We start from the raw sequence: 18,299 nt of genomic DNA on the forward strand, positions 1-18,299 counted from the left end.
TATGGGTTAAATAAGAAATCATGAAGGTGCAGGAAGAAATCCCCCATCTTTATGTTAAGGGTCAAGTCCATATATTTTACTAGGCTATTGAGGTTAAACAATTGGGCTTTATGAAATCAAAATGTTTAATAGTTCTTGAAGGATATGTTACAAATCTATCATCCTTTCTACGGTCTCAGATATTAATAGAATAAATTATTTTAATATGAAATCAATCTAATTAAAATTTCATATTATATTGGAAAATATTTTTTATTATATTATTAATATTATATACTGTTGAATCACATAATTAACCATAAATATCGTAGACCAAGAAAATAATATGATTAGAAATGACGACATCACCAAAGATTTCGATAAAGTTTTTAATAAATATTTTTTTTTGCAATAAATACATTATTTTCATTAAGACATAATATTTAATCGAGAACAAATTAAAGCATAAAATTATGATAAATAAAATAATTAAAAATTTTGAAACAAAATTTAATATATGATTTTTTATTTATATTTCAAGTTAAATAAGTTAATGTATATACACACATATTAAAAACTATATTAATTAAAATACGTTATTCCACTTACTTTCAGTAAGTGAATCCCTATAATAAAAGTTCTATATTAAAGTTTATAGTCTATTTTTTATTACATCTGTGTATTATATATTAAAACAATGTCATATCTTTATAAACACTTTTACTGCATCAAGTTCTTTCCCCCTTTAATTTTATTTACCCTAGATTTGCATTAAAAAAAAAAAGCAAAATTTGGGATTTTTTTTTACCTATTTATCTCTTCCATCTTAGTCATTAATGATTTTTACGTCAACTATTTCTCCTAAAGTGAGCTGAATTCTACCTTAATATAAGTCCAATTCCTTCTCACTTGTATGATAGCGAGTAATTCACACAACGCATGTTTATTTTGTATAATTAACATTTGTAAAAATAAACATTTTAAATATATAAATTATATTTAATATTTATAATAAATAGCTACTGAATTCTCAACAAACAGAACAATAAAAATAGAATCTATTCCAAAATGAAAACTAAGCAAACATGATCTCATCACCTTATTTTTCTTATTTATTATTTATTTTCCTCTATTAATGTTTGTTGTAAAAAGTAAAAAAGTTATATATTTAGATTGTTTTTACTATCTTAACTGACATAATTTTTTTATCTTCGTACTTTTTATTATTTTCAATTATGTGTGTTGAATACATATTGAAGTGATTTTAATATAATTTTAAAAATAAGAAATATATTAAATTTTTAAAAACTTAAATTTATTGTATATATTTTAATATAATTATAAAATGAATAAAAAATATTTTGAATCGATAGTTAAAAATTTATTTCTTATATTTTTTAAAAAAAATACGTATATCCATATTTATATATATTTTAAAAAAATACGTATATCCGTATCTATATATTTAAAAAAAATATGTATATCTGTATCTATGGATATTTATAAAAAAAACGTATATCCGTATCAGACATGTATATATGTTACATAGCTTTTTAGGCAGTTAAAAATATAAAATTCAATTTACTTTAAAGAAATGGGTCACGAAGAAAATGTGAGGAATTAGTGGCGCGATAAGTGGCGCGGCACCGTCATTGGTGTCGGCGTAAGAATCCAAAGCAAAAGTTGTGGCAAGCTACTCTTGTGATGATGGACCACTGCAAAATCACAAACAAATTAAATAATATATTGTCAAAATAACTTATACGTATAGTTCACTACACTATTGTCAACTACTGAGAAGTAAGAAGAAAGTTTTACATAAATATACCACAAGATATTACGTACCATCAAACTTTATCTACTCTTCTTTTTGCATATTTATATACAATTGGGTTTGCTTCAAACCATGATGCCCGTGACTCTGAATAGACATGTGTTAGGAAATTAAGCATATTCGTGGAATCATATTCATATTCTCTACACACAATATAGGTGTCATGCACTTTTATCACCAAAACATTACCTTATTCTCTTTATACAATCTTTTGTTTAAACGGTTCCAACCTACCATTGTAACTAATTAAATCACAATTTCTTCTTGTTCATAAAAAAAAACACTAATCCCGAAAGACACGGCACAAAATCTTGAAATAATACTAGTCCAATTCCTTGGTCAATGTTAAAGCTCCACCAAGCCTCAAGTATTATGCAATCGTTGATTATGAGACAAAGAACACAAATTGAATCTCTCATTTCTAACAGTTGAGCCAAAAATGAACTATTAAGATTTGAGTTCAGATTTATGAAAGCTGAAAGCACTAACGTTTACACAGCACACATATGCATGATATATATAAATATTAAATAACACTTGATGAAGCACCATGGCCTCACTTTTCCACTATCATGTTCCTTCTCAACTCAAGGACACAACACAAGCTACAACATATAGGCTTCCATTTGTCGCCAATTTGTAGTTCTGTACAAGACCCTAATGCAAAAATAGTTCATTCTTATTCTATTCTCTTAATATGTAGGTATGATGATGAACCAACCTCTCTTTACAAAAAGAGGAGTATTAATACATATATATAGGTTGCTGAACATTCTGCTATATTCATTTTGTTTTATCTTTGGGACTCTCTTCTTAAGTCCATTACACTTAATAACTTCCAAACCAACCCAAATCTATAATATCTACTGTCTGTGAGTGATGTTCTTGTATTCTTTGCTACTTTTGTCCTTTTATGCAGCCAAAGCCTTGAAAGTATCGTTGAAAGTATCTTGTTCAGCAAAAATATCCAGCAGAGACAAGGCCTATGAACAAAAAAATGGGGCAGGGTTTAATCAGTGGACTATGTTATCTTCTTCCAAAGGGTATCAATATTCAGTAAGATAAAGATAAAGATAAAAAAAAATACCTCGGGCACGTTCAGCTCAAGACGAAACTTGGGACCATCATAGTGGTGAAGGATTGGTCTGAAGGAATCCTCCTCCAGTGGTTCACATGTTTTCCTAGTAATCACTCTTACCTGTAATCATCAGTTATGAAGAGTATTAAGCCTCCACAGATTATTGAATCATATATAGAGATGCAATTATGTAAGAACACTACCCTACAATCATTGGTATGACTAATTATAATTCTTGTTCTAATACTCAATAAACTTAACATAATACTGTCATCACCATAACATTGTAAGTAAATAGACCACTTGTTAAGTAATTAATATTCATAGTTGGATTAGAGATGTTACCTGAGCAGGGAAACGAGATTCACCAGGGCATTTCTTATCCTCCCAAGCCGTTGGATCAATGTTTGTTCCTCCAAAACCTGCAGCCTGAACAAACCCCACCACATGTTATGACTCTTAAAAGTCAAAATTCCAAAACTGTACTCAAAATATGAAGCTGTTAAATGTTAATTGTAATGGCTAGATCCTTAATTTAATGCAAATTGGGCTCCAGAACAAGCTGTGTCATTAAATTAGAAGATGCTAGATTGATAACAGTTAACACACCTCAAAGATTCCATGGAGTTGGTGAGTGGAATAGTTGTAAAGGAAAAGGGGCAACCCTGGAGTAATGGCCCGAACAGAATCTCTGTATCGTGGAGGCAGACCTAAAAACACAAACATTTTCAGATAAAACGAATTTAATTAGCATCAATCAGATGTCAAAGAATACGTGATCCTCACTTTAACAGCTACCGGCATAAACTTTTTTCACAAAAATGATTCATCGAGAACATTTATGTACTAAGGTGTTAAAAAGAGAAAAAGAAAAGACATAAAATTCTTAGCATAATGATAACTAAGCAGTTCAATTATTCAATTCCAGTGCACAACCATGTCACTAGAAAAATCCGAAGTATGTAACATCACACACAACATAAAAATTGCATAATAACAGAAGGAAAGAAAAAACAGAAACATACCGAAGAGTTGCCTCTTGAGATTTTCAGCCATGGTGTCATTGTTGCACACGAAGATGTAGCCACCGATGGTTTCATTCCTAGGAAGAGACTCCGAGGGTGGCAGTGTTTTGAATCGCTTGTCGGCAGCAGCCTTGGAATCCTTGGTGTTATCATTGTTGCTGGTGCTGTTGTTGTTACTGTCAAGTTTCTTGTTGGGGTTGGTGTTTTTCTTGGAAGATTTGGGAGGGTGAAGAAGGTCATCTTCAGCCTTGCCCTTGAACCCCTTAGGATTGATATTGAGGTTAATGCTGGTGTTAAGATTGGCAAAAGCAGGTTTGGAGTAAATTCCCTTGTTGAAGCCTCCATTGATACCCACCCCAGCATCCAAACCAGCACCAAAAATGTTGTTGCTGTTGTTGTAAGTCATGGGAAGAAGAGATCCATTCATGTTATCGTTGTAATCAAAAGCAGGGTCCTTTGACTTGAAAGAGTTGATCTCACCACCCACTTTGATGTCAAAATTGATCCTTTCATCACGCCTCTTGGACACGTAATTGCTGCTCCAAATGGAATCGTTCAGAGAGAGGTTTGCCAAATTGGGTGTCTGCAACCGCAGCTGGTCACTGAACTGCCAAAAAGACTGATTATTCTCCATGATTCGGTTAAAAAACAACTTGAATGACAAAAATGTTGTTCTAATTGCCTAATTGGGAAGAGGAAGAAGTGGGTGAAGGGTTGGAATGAGAAAATTTTGCAAAGGGGTGAGTAGCATTGGCATAAATAAGATGAAATGGAAAAGGTTAATGAGATGAAATGGAACTTGGTGGAAAGTTACGGGGTTGCGTGTGTAATTGTCAAATGTGAAAGGAAAATTGTTTTGGGTGTTGTCTTTTTTTTCCATTTAATTTAAATTAGGTGGGGGTGGTATTTGTGAGTGATGAGTGATGATGATGCCAAAACGCGTACACGTGACAAGGTGGAAGGTGGCAGTTGGTTTTGATTTTCTATACTACTACTTTCTAGAAGCTGTTAGAGTCCTCTTTACTTTAGTTTCAGTTCACACCAACAAATTGTTTTACCACTTTCTAAAAGGAGAATAAAAAGAGTATTTCAAAGTGAGAAGAAAAACTAAAAAACCAAACACTGATGATGTTGTGTGATTTTTTCTAATTGGATAAAATAGAAACAGCACTTGCTGGAATAGTTAATGTTGGGAATAATAATGTGACTGTGCGCATTTACTTTGACTTGTGTGGTGGTGTTGTTTTTTTTGAAGTTCCTTATGAGCTAAGTAAGAGAAGGAAGTGTGGAGTGGAGAAGAAGAGTGTGGTGTTTGTGCATGAATCTGTGGTCCGTGACAATCGCCCACGTCGGTTAATGCCATCTTTATGGGACACCTGTGTTTTGCTGCCTCTTTCCATTTACCACTTTTTTTCTTTTTTTTTTTCCTTTTTCGTGAAGCTTTCAATTACCGTTTCAACCCACTTTATTTCAACATTCAAATAAATACTATATCCCACTTCATAATTCTTAAATATAATTAAAAGATGTTTAGTTTATCATAAATATTTATTAATTGATAAAATCAATTATTTTTATATTTATTTTATAAAAGTTTTTTATCGTAGGCATCGTTTAGTTTTAATGTAAAATGTTTCCACGTATTTTAGGAGGCAAATTAATTATTTTGTGCTTTTTTTAAGTCTTCACCTTTTAATACAAGATTGTAATGTTATTCTTCACGTTTCCCTTTTTTAAAAAAAAGTTGTAGGCAAAATCTTAATGTCAGCGTAATTAAAAATGAAAAAAAAAAAAGTAAACTCCTTTTAATTATTTATAGTAACAATTAATTTTTAACTTTTAAAAAATAGATTTTCACTTTTTCCATCATTTTTGTGTGGAGAACGTAACGAATAATGTTTTTTATTTCTTGAAATTGGGGTGTGAACTTAACATTTGGAGAGATGAGAACAGCAATCATGAAATTTATGGGCCTGGGTTTTTTAATTGAAGGGTATTAAGCCCACCTGGGATTATTTTTCTCTGACGAACGTTTTCCTTTCATTTTTTTTTTGTTAAATTTAATCCCCATAATATTTTTTTAAACAAGGTTTGAGTTGCATTTAATCCTAATAATCTTAAACTTCAATATTTTTAAAAAATGGTTTGAGTTGAGTGAGAGAGAAGGGTTAACTTCATTCGCAATGTTAATCACAGAAACATATTTGTCTTAGTGTTGTGTAAAGTTTAATAAAGGGGAGAAAAACCTTTCGGAAGGGATTCATCAACTACTATTTACTCTTTAACATCTATATTATATATATGTTACAGGTATTAAACGGGAAAATAAATTATGTATTGTTAGAATTAATAAATTTGTATTGTTGATAATTTTTTTTTTGTATTGTTTTAATAAATATGATAATTTTGTTCATTTTTTAAATAATATGTTTTTAATGGTAAGTGTATACAAATTTAACACTTACTCGCGGTAGATAAATTATCCATCTCTCCTAAAATGAATAAAAAACAATCCAACAACACAAATGAACACCTTATAAGAACACTAATTATAAGACGTAGAAAATAGTTCTAAATTAGAAGTGATATAATTAAAATAAAGTTAACTATTTTATTATTAAAGTAAAAAATTCATTAAATAAAAAAAAATCGAATAAGGTCTTGATATTTTATTATTAAATTAGAAGTGAATTACATCGATAGATTTCAATGATTTAAGAATTACTTGTATAATAATTTCATTAGTTTTTTTAACTCATATAAATCGAATAAGGATATCAAGACTTATAAACAAAGCACGTAATTCTTCAATTTAAGAACAGTTTAGAAATATCACACACCTTATAAAATAAATTAATAGTTTATTTGCTATATTGATGTTTATACTAAATCTAAATTTAGTCTTAAATTCATTTACGATTTTTGTAAATCTACAATTTTAGTCTCAATAAAATTTGAATTCTAAATTTAGCTTTTCAATTTTAAAAATTAAACAATTTCAATGGAGTGTTAATGTACTATCTAACTGCTAAAAATTATAATATATTTATTATAATAACATGCATTAAAATTTATTTTTAAACTTTATTATTAATATATCGTGCAAATAAATAACTGACACTGTTATTACTTATAGATATATAAGTTTTTATTAGTAATTAAATGACATATTAACATAGACTAAAAATTACTTAATTTATAAATTTAAATTATAAAATTACAATTAAATATTTATTGAAACTAAACGAGGATTTAACTTTAAATTTAATATGCATTACTTTTTTTTTATATCTATAACGAAAATATATTTTAAATATAACACGACAGCCATTTTTGTTCTTTAGTTATTTTGAGGTGAAAAAATTTCTATTATATGCTTCATATATTGACACTTGCTTTATAAAGTTTTACTTGTAATATTGATATATGTTCTTTTCGAGTAAGGAAGGATCCGTTTTAAACTGAAGTTATCAGTATTTTAGAAGTTTTACTCTGAATGTGTTATTGACATATCCTACAATTTTAAATTCCATATTCACGACATTTAAAATTTAAAAAGAAAATGAAAGATATTGAAATTAATACGAGATAAATTAAATTATTAAACATTTTTTTATTAGGATTTTTTAATACGAGAAATCCCTCGTGATCTAACATTTTTTTTAATTGTTCCTGCTCTAACAAATTTCATTTTTATTAATCTGATTGAGCTAAAAAAAAAGTCTTGAGAAGATAATTAATTGCCCAACAAATCTTGAAGATGATGTTTTTGAGTTCATCGAAAATTACAGTGAGCAATCTTTCGATAGTAATATTTATGCTCTTGATGAAAGACAGTAATATTTGTCATGCATCATATTTTTTTGGATTGATTTTCGTAATAATATAATATATTAAAAATTCGGATAATGTATAAACCACTTGAATCAGTATAAGACAAAGGGAAAAATAAAACTATTTTTTTTATCAGATTCAAGTAGTTTTATTTTTGATACTTTCACTATATGCACCATCTCTGTTCTTATTTACAAAACCCAAATTAAAATGACATTTATTTACTTTTTATAAGATTTAATCCATAGTGTCTTCTGTGTTAATTATTTTCAGAATAACATATTTTGAATTAAAGAGAAAAGAAGTACACTAGCAAACAATTAAAAGATAAATAAGAATTAAAAGTAAGAATAATGGAAAAATATATTTACCGTTATCAAGTAAATAAATTATTTTTCTTAATTTAATGAGTTAAATAACAAAATATTATAAATTATGAGTGACACTAGCATTTGTGTTGGTAGAAGAGTTTACATGTGTTGAGAAGGAACTATATGTAGTAAGTATTGAAGTTACACTAAAAAAGAGAGAGAGAGAAGAAAGTAGTGAAGTTACCATAAAAGTGTGTTTGATTCCAAAAAGGTCTCAATTCTGAGGGTTCACCTAAACCGAAGCCGCATGAGTAGTTAGGACAACAAACATGATCCACCAACAAAAGTGCCATGAACATCACTTTTCTTTATTGAAGGTCCAATGGGGTTGTTCAGGTAGTTAAGGGATTAAAAGAGAACACAACATTTTAGAAACAATCACTGTTTTTTTCGCCAAACCCATTGTTTACATACACACACAATCAAGGACAATAGAACAATGGCGGAGTAACCAAACCAAACGTTGGACAATGCTTGTTTTGTTTTATTTTAATTTATTTTTCTATCCCTTTTGCTCTTTCTTCCCCTGACAATCCAAAGTTCCTTCCTTTACTTTAAAACTCAACATCAAGAGAGAAAGAGAGAGAGAAAGAGATGGCAAGCATTGCTGGGACATGTCCTTTAGGAGCATTGCTCAGAAACAGTGTCCCAGAAAACAATAGGAAGATGTCTGTGGTACATTACGAGGGGCTTAGATTGCCACAACGAATGCAAATTCCTTCTTCACTTGCAACCAATCCAAGCCACTACATTTCAGCTTCTTCATGTAAGATCCTTGTACTTTAATACCAACTAGTTGCTTCAATGGTTGCACTGATCTTAGTTAACATATGACATTAAAACGCCTCTCCTTGTTTCTCGGGTTTCAGTTATTGTTTGTTTGAATCGGTTTCACTTTCACTTCATGTCATGTTCTTGCAGAGGTGTGTGTTGTGTGCCATGTTAGGGCTGCCAAAAAATTAGAATCTCATGCAGATTAGATTCTCAAATGCAGATCATATATCATAAGAGTTTTTCTGTATTCTCTTTTTGTCGGATGTATCATAGGAAATCAGACTTGGAATATGCATTCCTAAAGTCACTTTGGTTATATCAAATAATCATGATTTTTCACCAGAAATTTTTACTATTCATATTCTGACATATGTATCATTTATTAGGAAAACACCCAATAATAAAGGTGGATTTTTTCATGAAATCACTTAATTTATTCTCTAAACTGAATTACCCACTTCAGAATACCTAGATCCTAATATGTGATTGGTATCGTTTTCAATATTAGGAAGTAACCTATAATTTATTTCATGTAATCAATCCTTAATTGTTAATTGAAGCTTCACACTTGCAATTGCAGCTCCAAGATGCAGGACAATCAAGGCCATGGCTTCCCCAACCGTTGCAGCACCAAATAGAGAAAAGGATCCAAAAAAGAGGGTAGTTATAACAGGAATGGGTCTTGTTTCAGTCTTTGGCAGTGACATTGATGCCTTTTACAACAAACTCCTTGAGGGAGAAAGTGGGATAAGCCTTATAGATAGGTTTGATGCGTCAAGTTTCTCTGTCCGTTTTGGAGGTCAGATACGTGATTTCTCTTCAGAAGGTTACATTGATGGCAAAAATGATCGGCGCCTTGATGATTGCTGGAGGTATTGCATTGTTGCAGGCAAGAGGGCACTCAATGATGCCAACCTTGGACAACAAGTCCTTGACACTGTAAGTCACAGAATCGTTTGAAGTTGCAATGTGTAGTTGCCAAACTAACAAGGAAAATTCTGATTGTAACTTAATTTAGTTTGTCTGCATCTTTATTGTCAGTATCACTAACCATATTAGCAATAATTGACTTTTTGTGAGGAAAAAACTTAGATGTAGCTACTCAAAAAGGCTATTTCTCTTATCAGAATTAGAGTTTCTTCATGTTAATATGCATAATAAATGTTTGCATTAAAGGATCATGCAGATTATCAAGATGAAATTTATCTAATCGAAGAACAAGACAAACTGTATATTAGTTTTGTCCTTGTTGTAATCACTACTTTTCATTAAGGCAATGATTTAATTAGGAGGATTGATAACAAGCTATAGATTAATTTTCTTTCTATCAGATGGACAAAACAAGAATAGGAGTTCTGGTGGGAACAGGAATGGGAGGTTTGACGGCTTTCTCTTCTGGTGTGCAAGCTCTTATCCAGAAGGGATATAAGAAAATTACTCCATTTTTCATTCCCTACTCCATCACCAACATGGGTTCTGCTTTGTTGGCTATAGACACAGGCCTAATGGGTCCAAATTATTCCATTTCCACTGCTTGTGCAACAGCAAATTACTGCTTTTATGCGGCTGCTAATCACATTAGAAGAGGTGAAGCAGATATAATGGTGGTTGGTGGGACTGAGGCTGCAATCATGCCTACTGGTGTTGGAGGTTTCATTGCTTGCAGGGCTTTGTCTCAGAGGAATGAAGACCCCAAGAAGGCTTCACGACCATGGGACAAAGATCGTGATGGTTTTGTAATGGGTGAAGGCTCTGGTGTGCTGGTAGAAACCTTAAACCCAACATATGGCTAAACAAGTTTTTAGTTTTAACTGACTTTTGTTCACCTAATGAAAACTTGATTCTCTATCACTGAAAAAAGATAATGGAGAGCTTGGAGAGTGCAACCAAGAGGGGAGCCACCATAGTAGCAGAATATTTGGGAGGTGCCATAACATGTGATGCTCATCACATGACTGATCCAAGATCGGATGGACTAGGAGTTTCATCTTGCATAACCAAGAGTTTAGAAGATGCTGGAGTTTCTCCCGAAGAGGTAAGGAATAGAGATTCCTTTCAAGTAATCAGTATCAAAGCTGAACTCATACATGTAACATAAAATGTTCCTTTTGAAAACAGTTCAAAGATCAGACTCTCATGTTCAACTGTTTATGTAAATTAGATGGATTCTAATTGACTAATTTCTAAAATGTATAGGTGAACTATGTGAATGCTCATGCCACATCAACATTGGCTGGTGACCTGGCTGAAGTTAATGCAATCAAAAAGGTTTTTAAGGACACATCAGAGTTGAAAATGAATGCAACTAAGGTAAGAAACTTTTGCTTTTCTGCTGTTTTTTTATACTTCAAAATATTTCATAATCATTATATGTTCTAATCATTTCAGTCAATGATTGGTCATGGTCTTGGGGCTGCTGGCGGTTTGGAAGCCATAGCAACTATCAAAGCCATAACAACTGGTTGGGTGCATCCAACCATTAACCAAGATGTAACATTCTGAACCACAAATTCATCCTATTAATCAAACCAAATATGTTGTTACACTTGTAACTTTTGTTGATTCGCACAATATCTTAATTATGAGCATCTAACTTTTTCCGCAGAACTTGGAGCCTAGTGTTACAATTGACACTGTCCCTTACGTTAAGAAACAGCATGAAGTTAATGTTGGTATGTATGAACTCTTCGATTGAATAGAGTAACAATGTAAAATTCTATGTTTCTGATCTTTAACTGTACTTGCTTTCTGCAGGTATATCCAACTCATTTGGATTCGGTGGACACAATTCAGTAGTTGTCTTTGCCCCATTCAGACCATAAGTAGAATTGAAACTCAACTTGAGTATTTCTTTTTCTTTACACTTTTTGAGAACCAGTGATTTTTGGACACTAATTCATAAGAGTTATGGACAAAGCATAGTTGTTTTATATGTATTGGAATCATAGCAGGGGATATGACTGACTAGCCATTGTCAGATTGTGGTCAAATGTGATGAACCCTGAAGCCAATAAAATGTTATTTTCAGCAATTTTAGTGTTCTTTTGCTATAATTATATTAGAAGAAAAATTCAGCTTGATTTATGTGCTTAAGGGTGTTTGTTTTTCCCTTATTTGATCTTCCATTTTGTTTTTCTTTTCTCACCAAAAGAGACCAACCTTAGGCTCTCATTACTCAACCCCATGTTTCATACTGTGCGAGTTGGAGAAACTTCTCCTGTAAACTTTTAAAAGAAAATAAAACAAAATAAGTATCTCTAAATATTTAATCTCAATCTTTTACTTATTATCTTTTTGAAATACATTGTATATAAAAAGTACTCTTCAAAATTAAATAGAATAAAAAAAATCTCACTTTAATTAAAAAAAAATATCCCAAGACTTAAATATATGTAAAAAAGCAATTAATATAAATTAAAGATTTTACTAATGAATACACTTTCAATATATTAAGTACTCTAAGAGGCTAAATGAACTTTTATTACATAGAGTAGTAGGAAAAATATAGTCTAGGCAATGTTATACAACATAATACAATCAAAAGGAAAGATGAATGAAGATCTCATGATTGATTAGAGATAAAAACATTTAATACTATACATGTGGATTTAAACCTCATTTTATGAGTAAATTTTATAAGGTTAAATTAGTTTAAAGTTCATTTTTTAACATGGCATCAGAGTCACCATTTAGAGTCTATCCTATTGAGGGTTTGTTGGACTTATTAGTCTACTTGTTATCGGACCAATCATCCATACTTTACGAACTGATTTTATAAAATTGAGTTAGACTTAATGTTCACTTCTTAGTACTTTTAAGAAGAAAAAAAAAGATAAATGTGAGCAACTCTTCAATATTTATGCCACCAACAAATCAGTCAACAAAATCAATAGAACATGTACTCTGCTTATCGATGTCACAATTTTAATGTTATGCGTTTAATCCATTACTTAATGTTATGTGCTTAATCCATTACTTAATTAAAGAAAAGTTTGTATTGGGTTTTGACAATTTTTATTAAAGAAAAATTGAATTGAGTTCGATCAAGTAAGTTATACATTTTAAATTCTTCTTTTGCAAAAAAATTATAATTTAAAAATATTTTATCTAGATACTTTAGAATCTTTTTTTAAAAATAAACTATATTATTTAATATTTAAAAATAAATAAAACAATAAATAAAATTGGATAATAACTATATATTATTGGAAAATTTTAATCGAATTGAATTGAGTTAGATCAAGTTTATTCTAATAAAAAAAAAAACTAAGTGTAACATGTTAAGTAGGATTGGGTAATGTTGTTCTACTTAATTAACACCTATATCACCAATCACCTTCCACATACCACAGTCAATAAATGATTAAAGAAAGAGTTTCTTTATTAAATATTTACTTAAATGTAGTTTTGATATTGATTAAAATTAAATTTTGGTCGTCCTTTAATTTTGTAAAATCAAGCAATTATAGTTATGATTGAAAGGGCCATCCCAAATCTGCAATGGAGGCTATTTACTAGGTTTTGACTGAGACCAAATCCATGGGCCATAATTTATAAATGTACACGTAAGCAAGACCTATTTTTGTTCTCTCATTATTGTTATTCATGATGAAGACCATACTCTTGTCCACCTCCTAAGACTAATATCATCCTACTCCTCCTCATATCTTTAGAACTAATTAATTGATTAATTAATCATTGGTAATTGGTTCTATAATTAATATTAATCATCAATATGTTAGTATTACACTTTCAAAACAATTATTATAAAAAAAATAATTAATGTGTATGATGATTTATTATTAGATGATAATATATTTGTTAGTACATAAAAATCATTTAATAACAAATAATTTAAAGACAAAAAAAATGCTTACTCACTACAGTTACTATAATGACTAAGTTAGATATTATTTTATAAATTAAAAAATGTTTGACGTCTAAAATAATTTTTATAACAAGAAAATCATTAAATAACAATTAAATTTAAAGATAAAAAATAATTAGTCACTATATTATCTAAATTGATACTATTTTATAGACTAGAAAATTATTGGTATCTAGAATGATTTTTGTTATTAATAAAAATTTATAAATTGATATCTAAATTAGCTATTAAGGTTTTAACTACTAATATTTTAGATTTTAAATTAATTTTTAAGAGACTAACAAAGACTAATTTAAAATATAAGGTATTAAGTATTTAATTTAGAAACTATTTTATAAAATTTTATTAATAATAAAATTACTTTATATATCAATATTTTTTTTAGTTTTTAGTTTATAAAATAGTCTTTAATTTAGTCAAATATTATGGTTTCAAAAAGATTAGTTTCTATTTAATAATTTTTTTATAGTGTTCTATTATTAAAAAAAAACTTATTTATAGTGGCTAAGATTTTAGCTACTACCTACTCTAAACTTTAAATTAAAAACTAATTTAGAATCTAAAATAATTTTACTTTTAAATGTTTTTAAAAATATTATAAAAAATGCCTTTAAAAGTATAAATGTATTTTCTCATAGTAGTTAGGTGTATTAATTACAATTCGAGGCAACTACATGTATAGCTTGAACAATTTTTTTTACCAACTTTAATAATGAACCCTATTTCTTTTCTCGACCCAATAATCAAAGTAGCTAGATCCTGTATAGAATGAACATCAGTTTCGTTTAATGAGAAAAGTTTTGTTGATAGCATGAATAATATAATAATATTTTTAAATTAAAAAAATATTAATTTATTAAGATATGAAGGGTATATTTTTACTTGTAGAGCATCCTATAATTGAATTGAATGAATGTGAAAGTTATGAAAACAATTTGGTAAAGCAAGGTTATTGAGTAGTTGGATTCTGGGCATTATTCAGTTCAATGAACGTAAATGCTTTCTGTCCTTATCTGCCTACACCCAATTCTTTTATCGTTATGGACTTGTTACCCAAGTTAGGTTACCAGAATTCACCTTTTTTCAGGGAATAATAACCTAAGAATGTGGTTGCCATGCATGCATGTATATGTTGTGTCTCTTTTGGAAATCATTGACTATTTTTGAATCACAGAAACTTCATTTGAGATTGAATTGAAGTATAGCCAAAGAGATAAGATATTGTATGCTATGATGTCTATAGTTTTGGAATTTAATTGGAGGCAGTACCAATGGCAACCCTACTCAATGGTTCCCTTGCTTTATTCCAATGCCTTTTATTCCTTTTACCCAAACCTTTCTTTTTAGAGGAATGATATATTGATGTGTTCGGTATACGACCTCTAATTGATGATATAAAAAAAAATCTCTATTTCATATAAAAATTGAAATTTTAGACAAAGAAAGAATGTTGTATACTGAAACAAGAGTGTTAATGTATTATTTTTCTTCATTTTATGATTATCAAATGTTTTATAGTTTATTTTATACCTTTTATATATACTAATATCTATTATTTTTATGGTTTGTCTTTCGTTGTTTTGTGTTTGTCTTGTTATTTATCTAGTTTTCTTGATTGTGATAACATTTTAATGTGGGATTGCCTATTTATAACTATAATTTTGGATCTCAAGACATACGAATCGATGAATATAATTCAATAAAATCCAATTATCTGATAATTAAAGTTTTCATAATGATTATCTAATAATGTTAACTAATATTTGAAATATGATACCTAATGATTGAAAAGTAAATTAGTTGAGTGTTTATTTATATATACGGTGTTCGACCTCCCGATAATACATCTATCATACTTTTCGACCTCCCAATAATACATCTATCATACTTTAGTGAAAACAACCTTTTACCCAAAATTATAAAATCCCAAGGTTTAATCATTCATTTAATGTCAGATAAAAGTGAAGATAAACCGTTTTAGTATTCTTAGACATACAAATATTAAAAAGCATAATACTTCATTAAAGATGGTGAGTGATAAACATATATTTATTCACACTCACTAGCCTTAATCATAGATTATTGGACTATAATAAAAAATAAATTCATTGTTTTAATTAATATTCTTATAATTGAGTTTATTTGGGTCTTAATTATTATTTTTGGTAATTTTGTGTTTTTAGGGTAAATGATATGAAGTTGTCTACCTTTGTGAATGAACAAAATATGCAAAAGTTTAAGTTGCTTTAAGAAGTATGGAGTAGTTATTGCTTCCAAAGCCTAAAACACAGTGTTGTCTTGGTCAACAAGGAATCAAGTAGTGTTGGTTTGTGTGGACGAGTAAGAGAGCAATCGTTGAAAAGTAGAGAAGAATATGAGAAAGTTTAGAGCATTTTTATAGTTGGAGAAATGGAACATGATTTGTCAGATAATATTATCTAAATGGTTACAACTTACACTTACATGTGTGTTCTTCTAATGTTCCTTTTCAACAGTCTTGAGCATAAAGGTAGATACTGTGGGAAGATTGTTTAGTTTTGTTTGGATGTTGTGGTGATATGTTAACACCATAAACAATAGAAAACAAATATTTCATAAATGAATAAAATAATATTTTGAATTTATTTTCATTTTAAATATTATAATATTATTATAATATGATGTTAATATATGTTTTTATGTGGTGTCAAGAAAATCTTTTCCATCACAGAAATGGGAGCCGAGAAAGTTTTGTTATATCATCATAATATAAGTAAATATTAACATGCATGCATTTATTTAAAAGAAAGTTGCATTTACTTGTGCAACTGCCCTGAACTAAAGCGAGTAATAAATTTGTTTGAAAATAAAAACATACATAATTCGTTAACATGTTAAGTATAATTAATTATTGTTTCACTAATAATCGATTGTGTAAATATTTTGAATAATCATCCACCTTTTATTTTAAAATTATTTTTTTTTTCTATTTATGGTTAACAATATATTTAAAAAATTAATATATAACTCAATATATTTATACATAAAATTACTGACCTTTCAAATACAGTATGCACACATCATATATATATATATATAATCCAAGAACATATTAATCATCTTTATTATATTTATATTTTTATATTTTTTTTGTCATATCAATCTAACTCACTATAAACTTACATACCATTTTCTACTCAAAACCATTCACTTCCTCTAAATCCAACACATTCCCACTTTTCACTCTGAACCTCACCTATAGGGTTTATCATTAAAAGTTGGATTTTGAAATGAAATTCCACTTCTCATGAATTAAATTTGAATGCATGTCATTTCAAATTGTTTTATTTTTAATTTGTATAAGTCAGATGTTTATTACATAACAAATATTCAATAATCAATTTTATTATTTTTTATTTAAAATATATTTTTAATACTTTAATCGTTATCCAAAGAGCTTATAAATACATATCAATCTCACTCAAATTTCACATTTACTTACAATCATAATTTTTTTTTCTTATCGACTTGAAAATATCTCCACGTGACAATCTCATGAATCATATGTTAAAGTGATAAATCAACTACTTAAACAAATAGTCTTCCTCCATCTCAAAAAAATTGTGCTCTTTTAAGAGACATTAATTGAAAAATAACTCAGATCTAATTCAATAATTAAATAAACTTAACCTTAACTATGAGAATTGAAAAATAAATATTATCAATTTTAGTTTGAAAAAAACCTTTACCAATATTTATAAAAAAATAATGTTAAAATTGTGGTACACAAACCTTCGTCAAGTTCTTTTTAGTTAAATCAATAACAACTTAACTAAAATTGTGTTAAAGAAAAATACGAATAGAATATATATTAATTAGAAAATTTTCAAATTCTTACATTCTAACTGAAATAAAAAATTACCTTATTTTAAATAATTCAATTATTTTCATAAAATTCTAAATTTTTAATTGTTTTACCTAAATAACATATTTTATCATAAAATATTTTAAACTTTTAATAAAAATAAATTATATTATTAAAATTCCTTATCCAAACTGATGGCTAATGCTAATATCTTGATCCTAAACATAAAATAGCCATCATTTGGAAAGTGGTTTCTTGGGATGAACCTAGCCCAATTGCAAGTAGATTTCACCAATTTTCTGCAATGGATTTACTCCAAACATGTTGAAGAATTTTGATGCTTGAGCTCTGTTACTTTGATCAAAATTAAAGCCTTTAAGAGGAATCAATGTATATAGTATCAAATTCTTCACACTTATGTCTACTTTGAACAATTTTCAGTCATTAGTGATACACTGAACCAAAACAAGAGATAAGGTCTACTACTTCCAACAAATCTTTGTCCTTCCCTACAAGTAATCAACTTATGAAAGAATATGAACATTATTCTTATCCCAAATATATTCTTTTAACAAGTGGATAATTAGTGATGTTTTTTATTGTTACATAATGAAACCATTCTTTTTAATTCAAAAGAAGTTTGTGTATGATTAAAAAAACATTAGTTTTTTC

General features: G+C 28.8%; 2 protein-coding genes across 2 annotated transcripts; one reads left to right on the forward strand and one right to left on the reverse strand.

The window, feature by feature from the left end:
- Positions 1-2,253: 2,253 nt before the first annotated feature.
- Positions 2,254-5,085, reverse strand: LOC137812758 (DCD (Development and Cell Death) domain protein). The gene is made up of 5 exons (XM_068614946.1): positions 3,917-5,085; positions 3,501-3,601; positions 3,237-3,320; positions 2,901-3,011; positions 2,254-2,796 (listed from the first exon to the last, which is right to left on the reverse strand). Exons 1-5 carry the CDS (start codon positions 4,548-4,550, stop codon positions 2,725-2,727), a joined length of 1,002 nt encoding a protein of 333 aa, XP_068471047.1. The 5' UTR covers positions 4,551-5,085; the 3' UTR covers positions 2,254-2,724.
- A 3,146-nt stretch (positions 5,086-8,231) lies between these two features.
- Positions 8,232-11,926, forward strand: LOC137812748 (3-oxoacyl-[acyl-carrier-protein] synthase I, chloroplastic). The gene is made up of 8 exons (XM_068614933.2): positions 8,232-8,887; positions 9,476-9,834; positions 10,227-10,658; positions 10,757-10,930; positions 11,092-11,205; positions 11,284-11,385; positions 11,501-11,567; positions 11,650-11,926. The coding sequence occupies exons 1-8, from the start codon at positions 8,716-8,718 to the stop codon at positions 11,715-11,717; spliced, it is 1,488 nt and encodes a 495-aa protein (XP_068471034.1). The 5' UTR covers positions 8,232-8,715; the 3' UTR covers positions 11,718-11,926.
- The last annotated feature ends 6,373 nt before the right edge of the window (positions 11,927-18,299 follow it).

The sequence above is a fragment of the Phaseolus vulgaris genome, chromosome 2, assembly GCF_051622355.1.
Source record: "Phaseolus vulgaris cultivar YP4 chromosome 2, ASM5162235v1, whole genome shotgun sequence".
NCBI classification, from domain to species: Eukaryota; Viridiplantae; Streptophyta; class Magnoliopsida; order Fabales; family Fabaceae; genus Phaseolus; species Phaseolus vulgaris.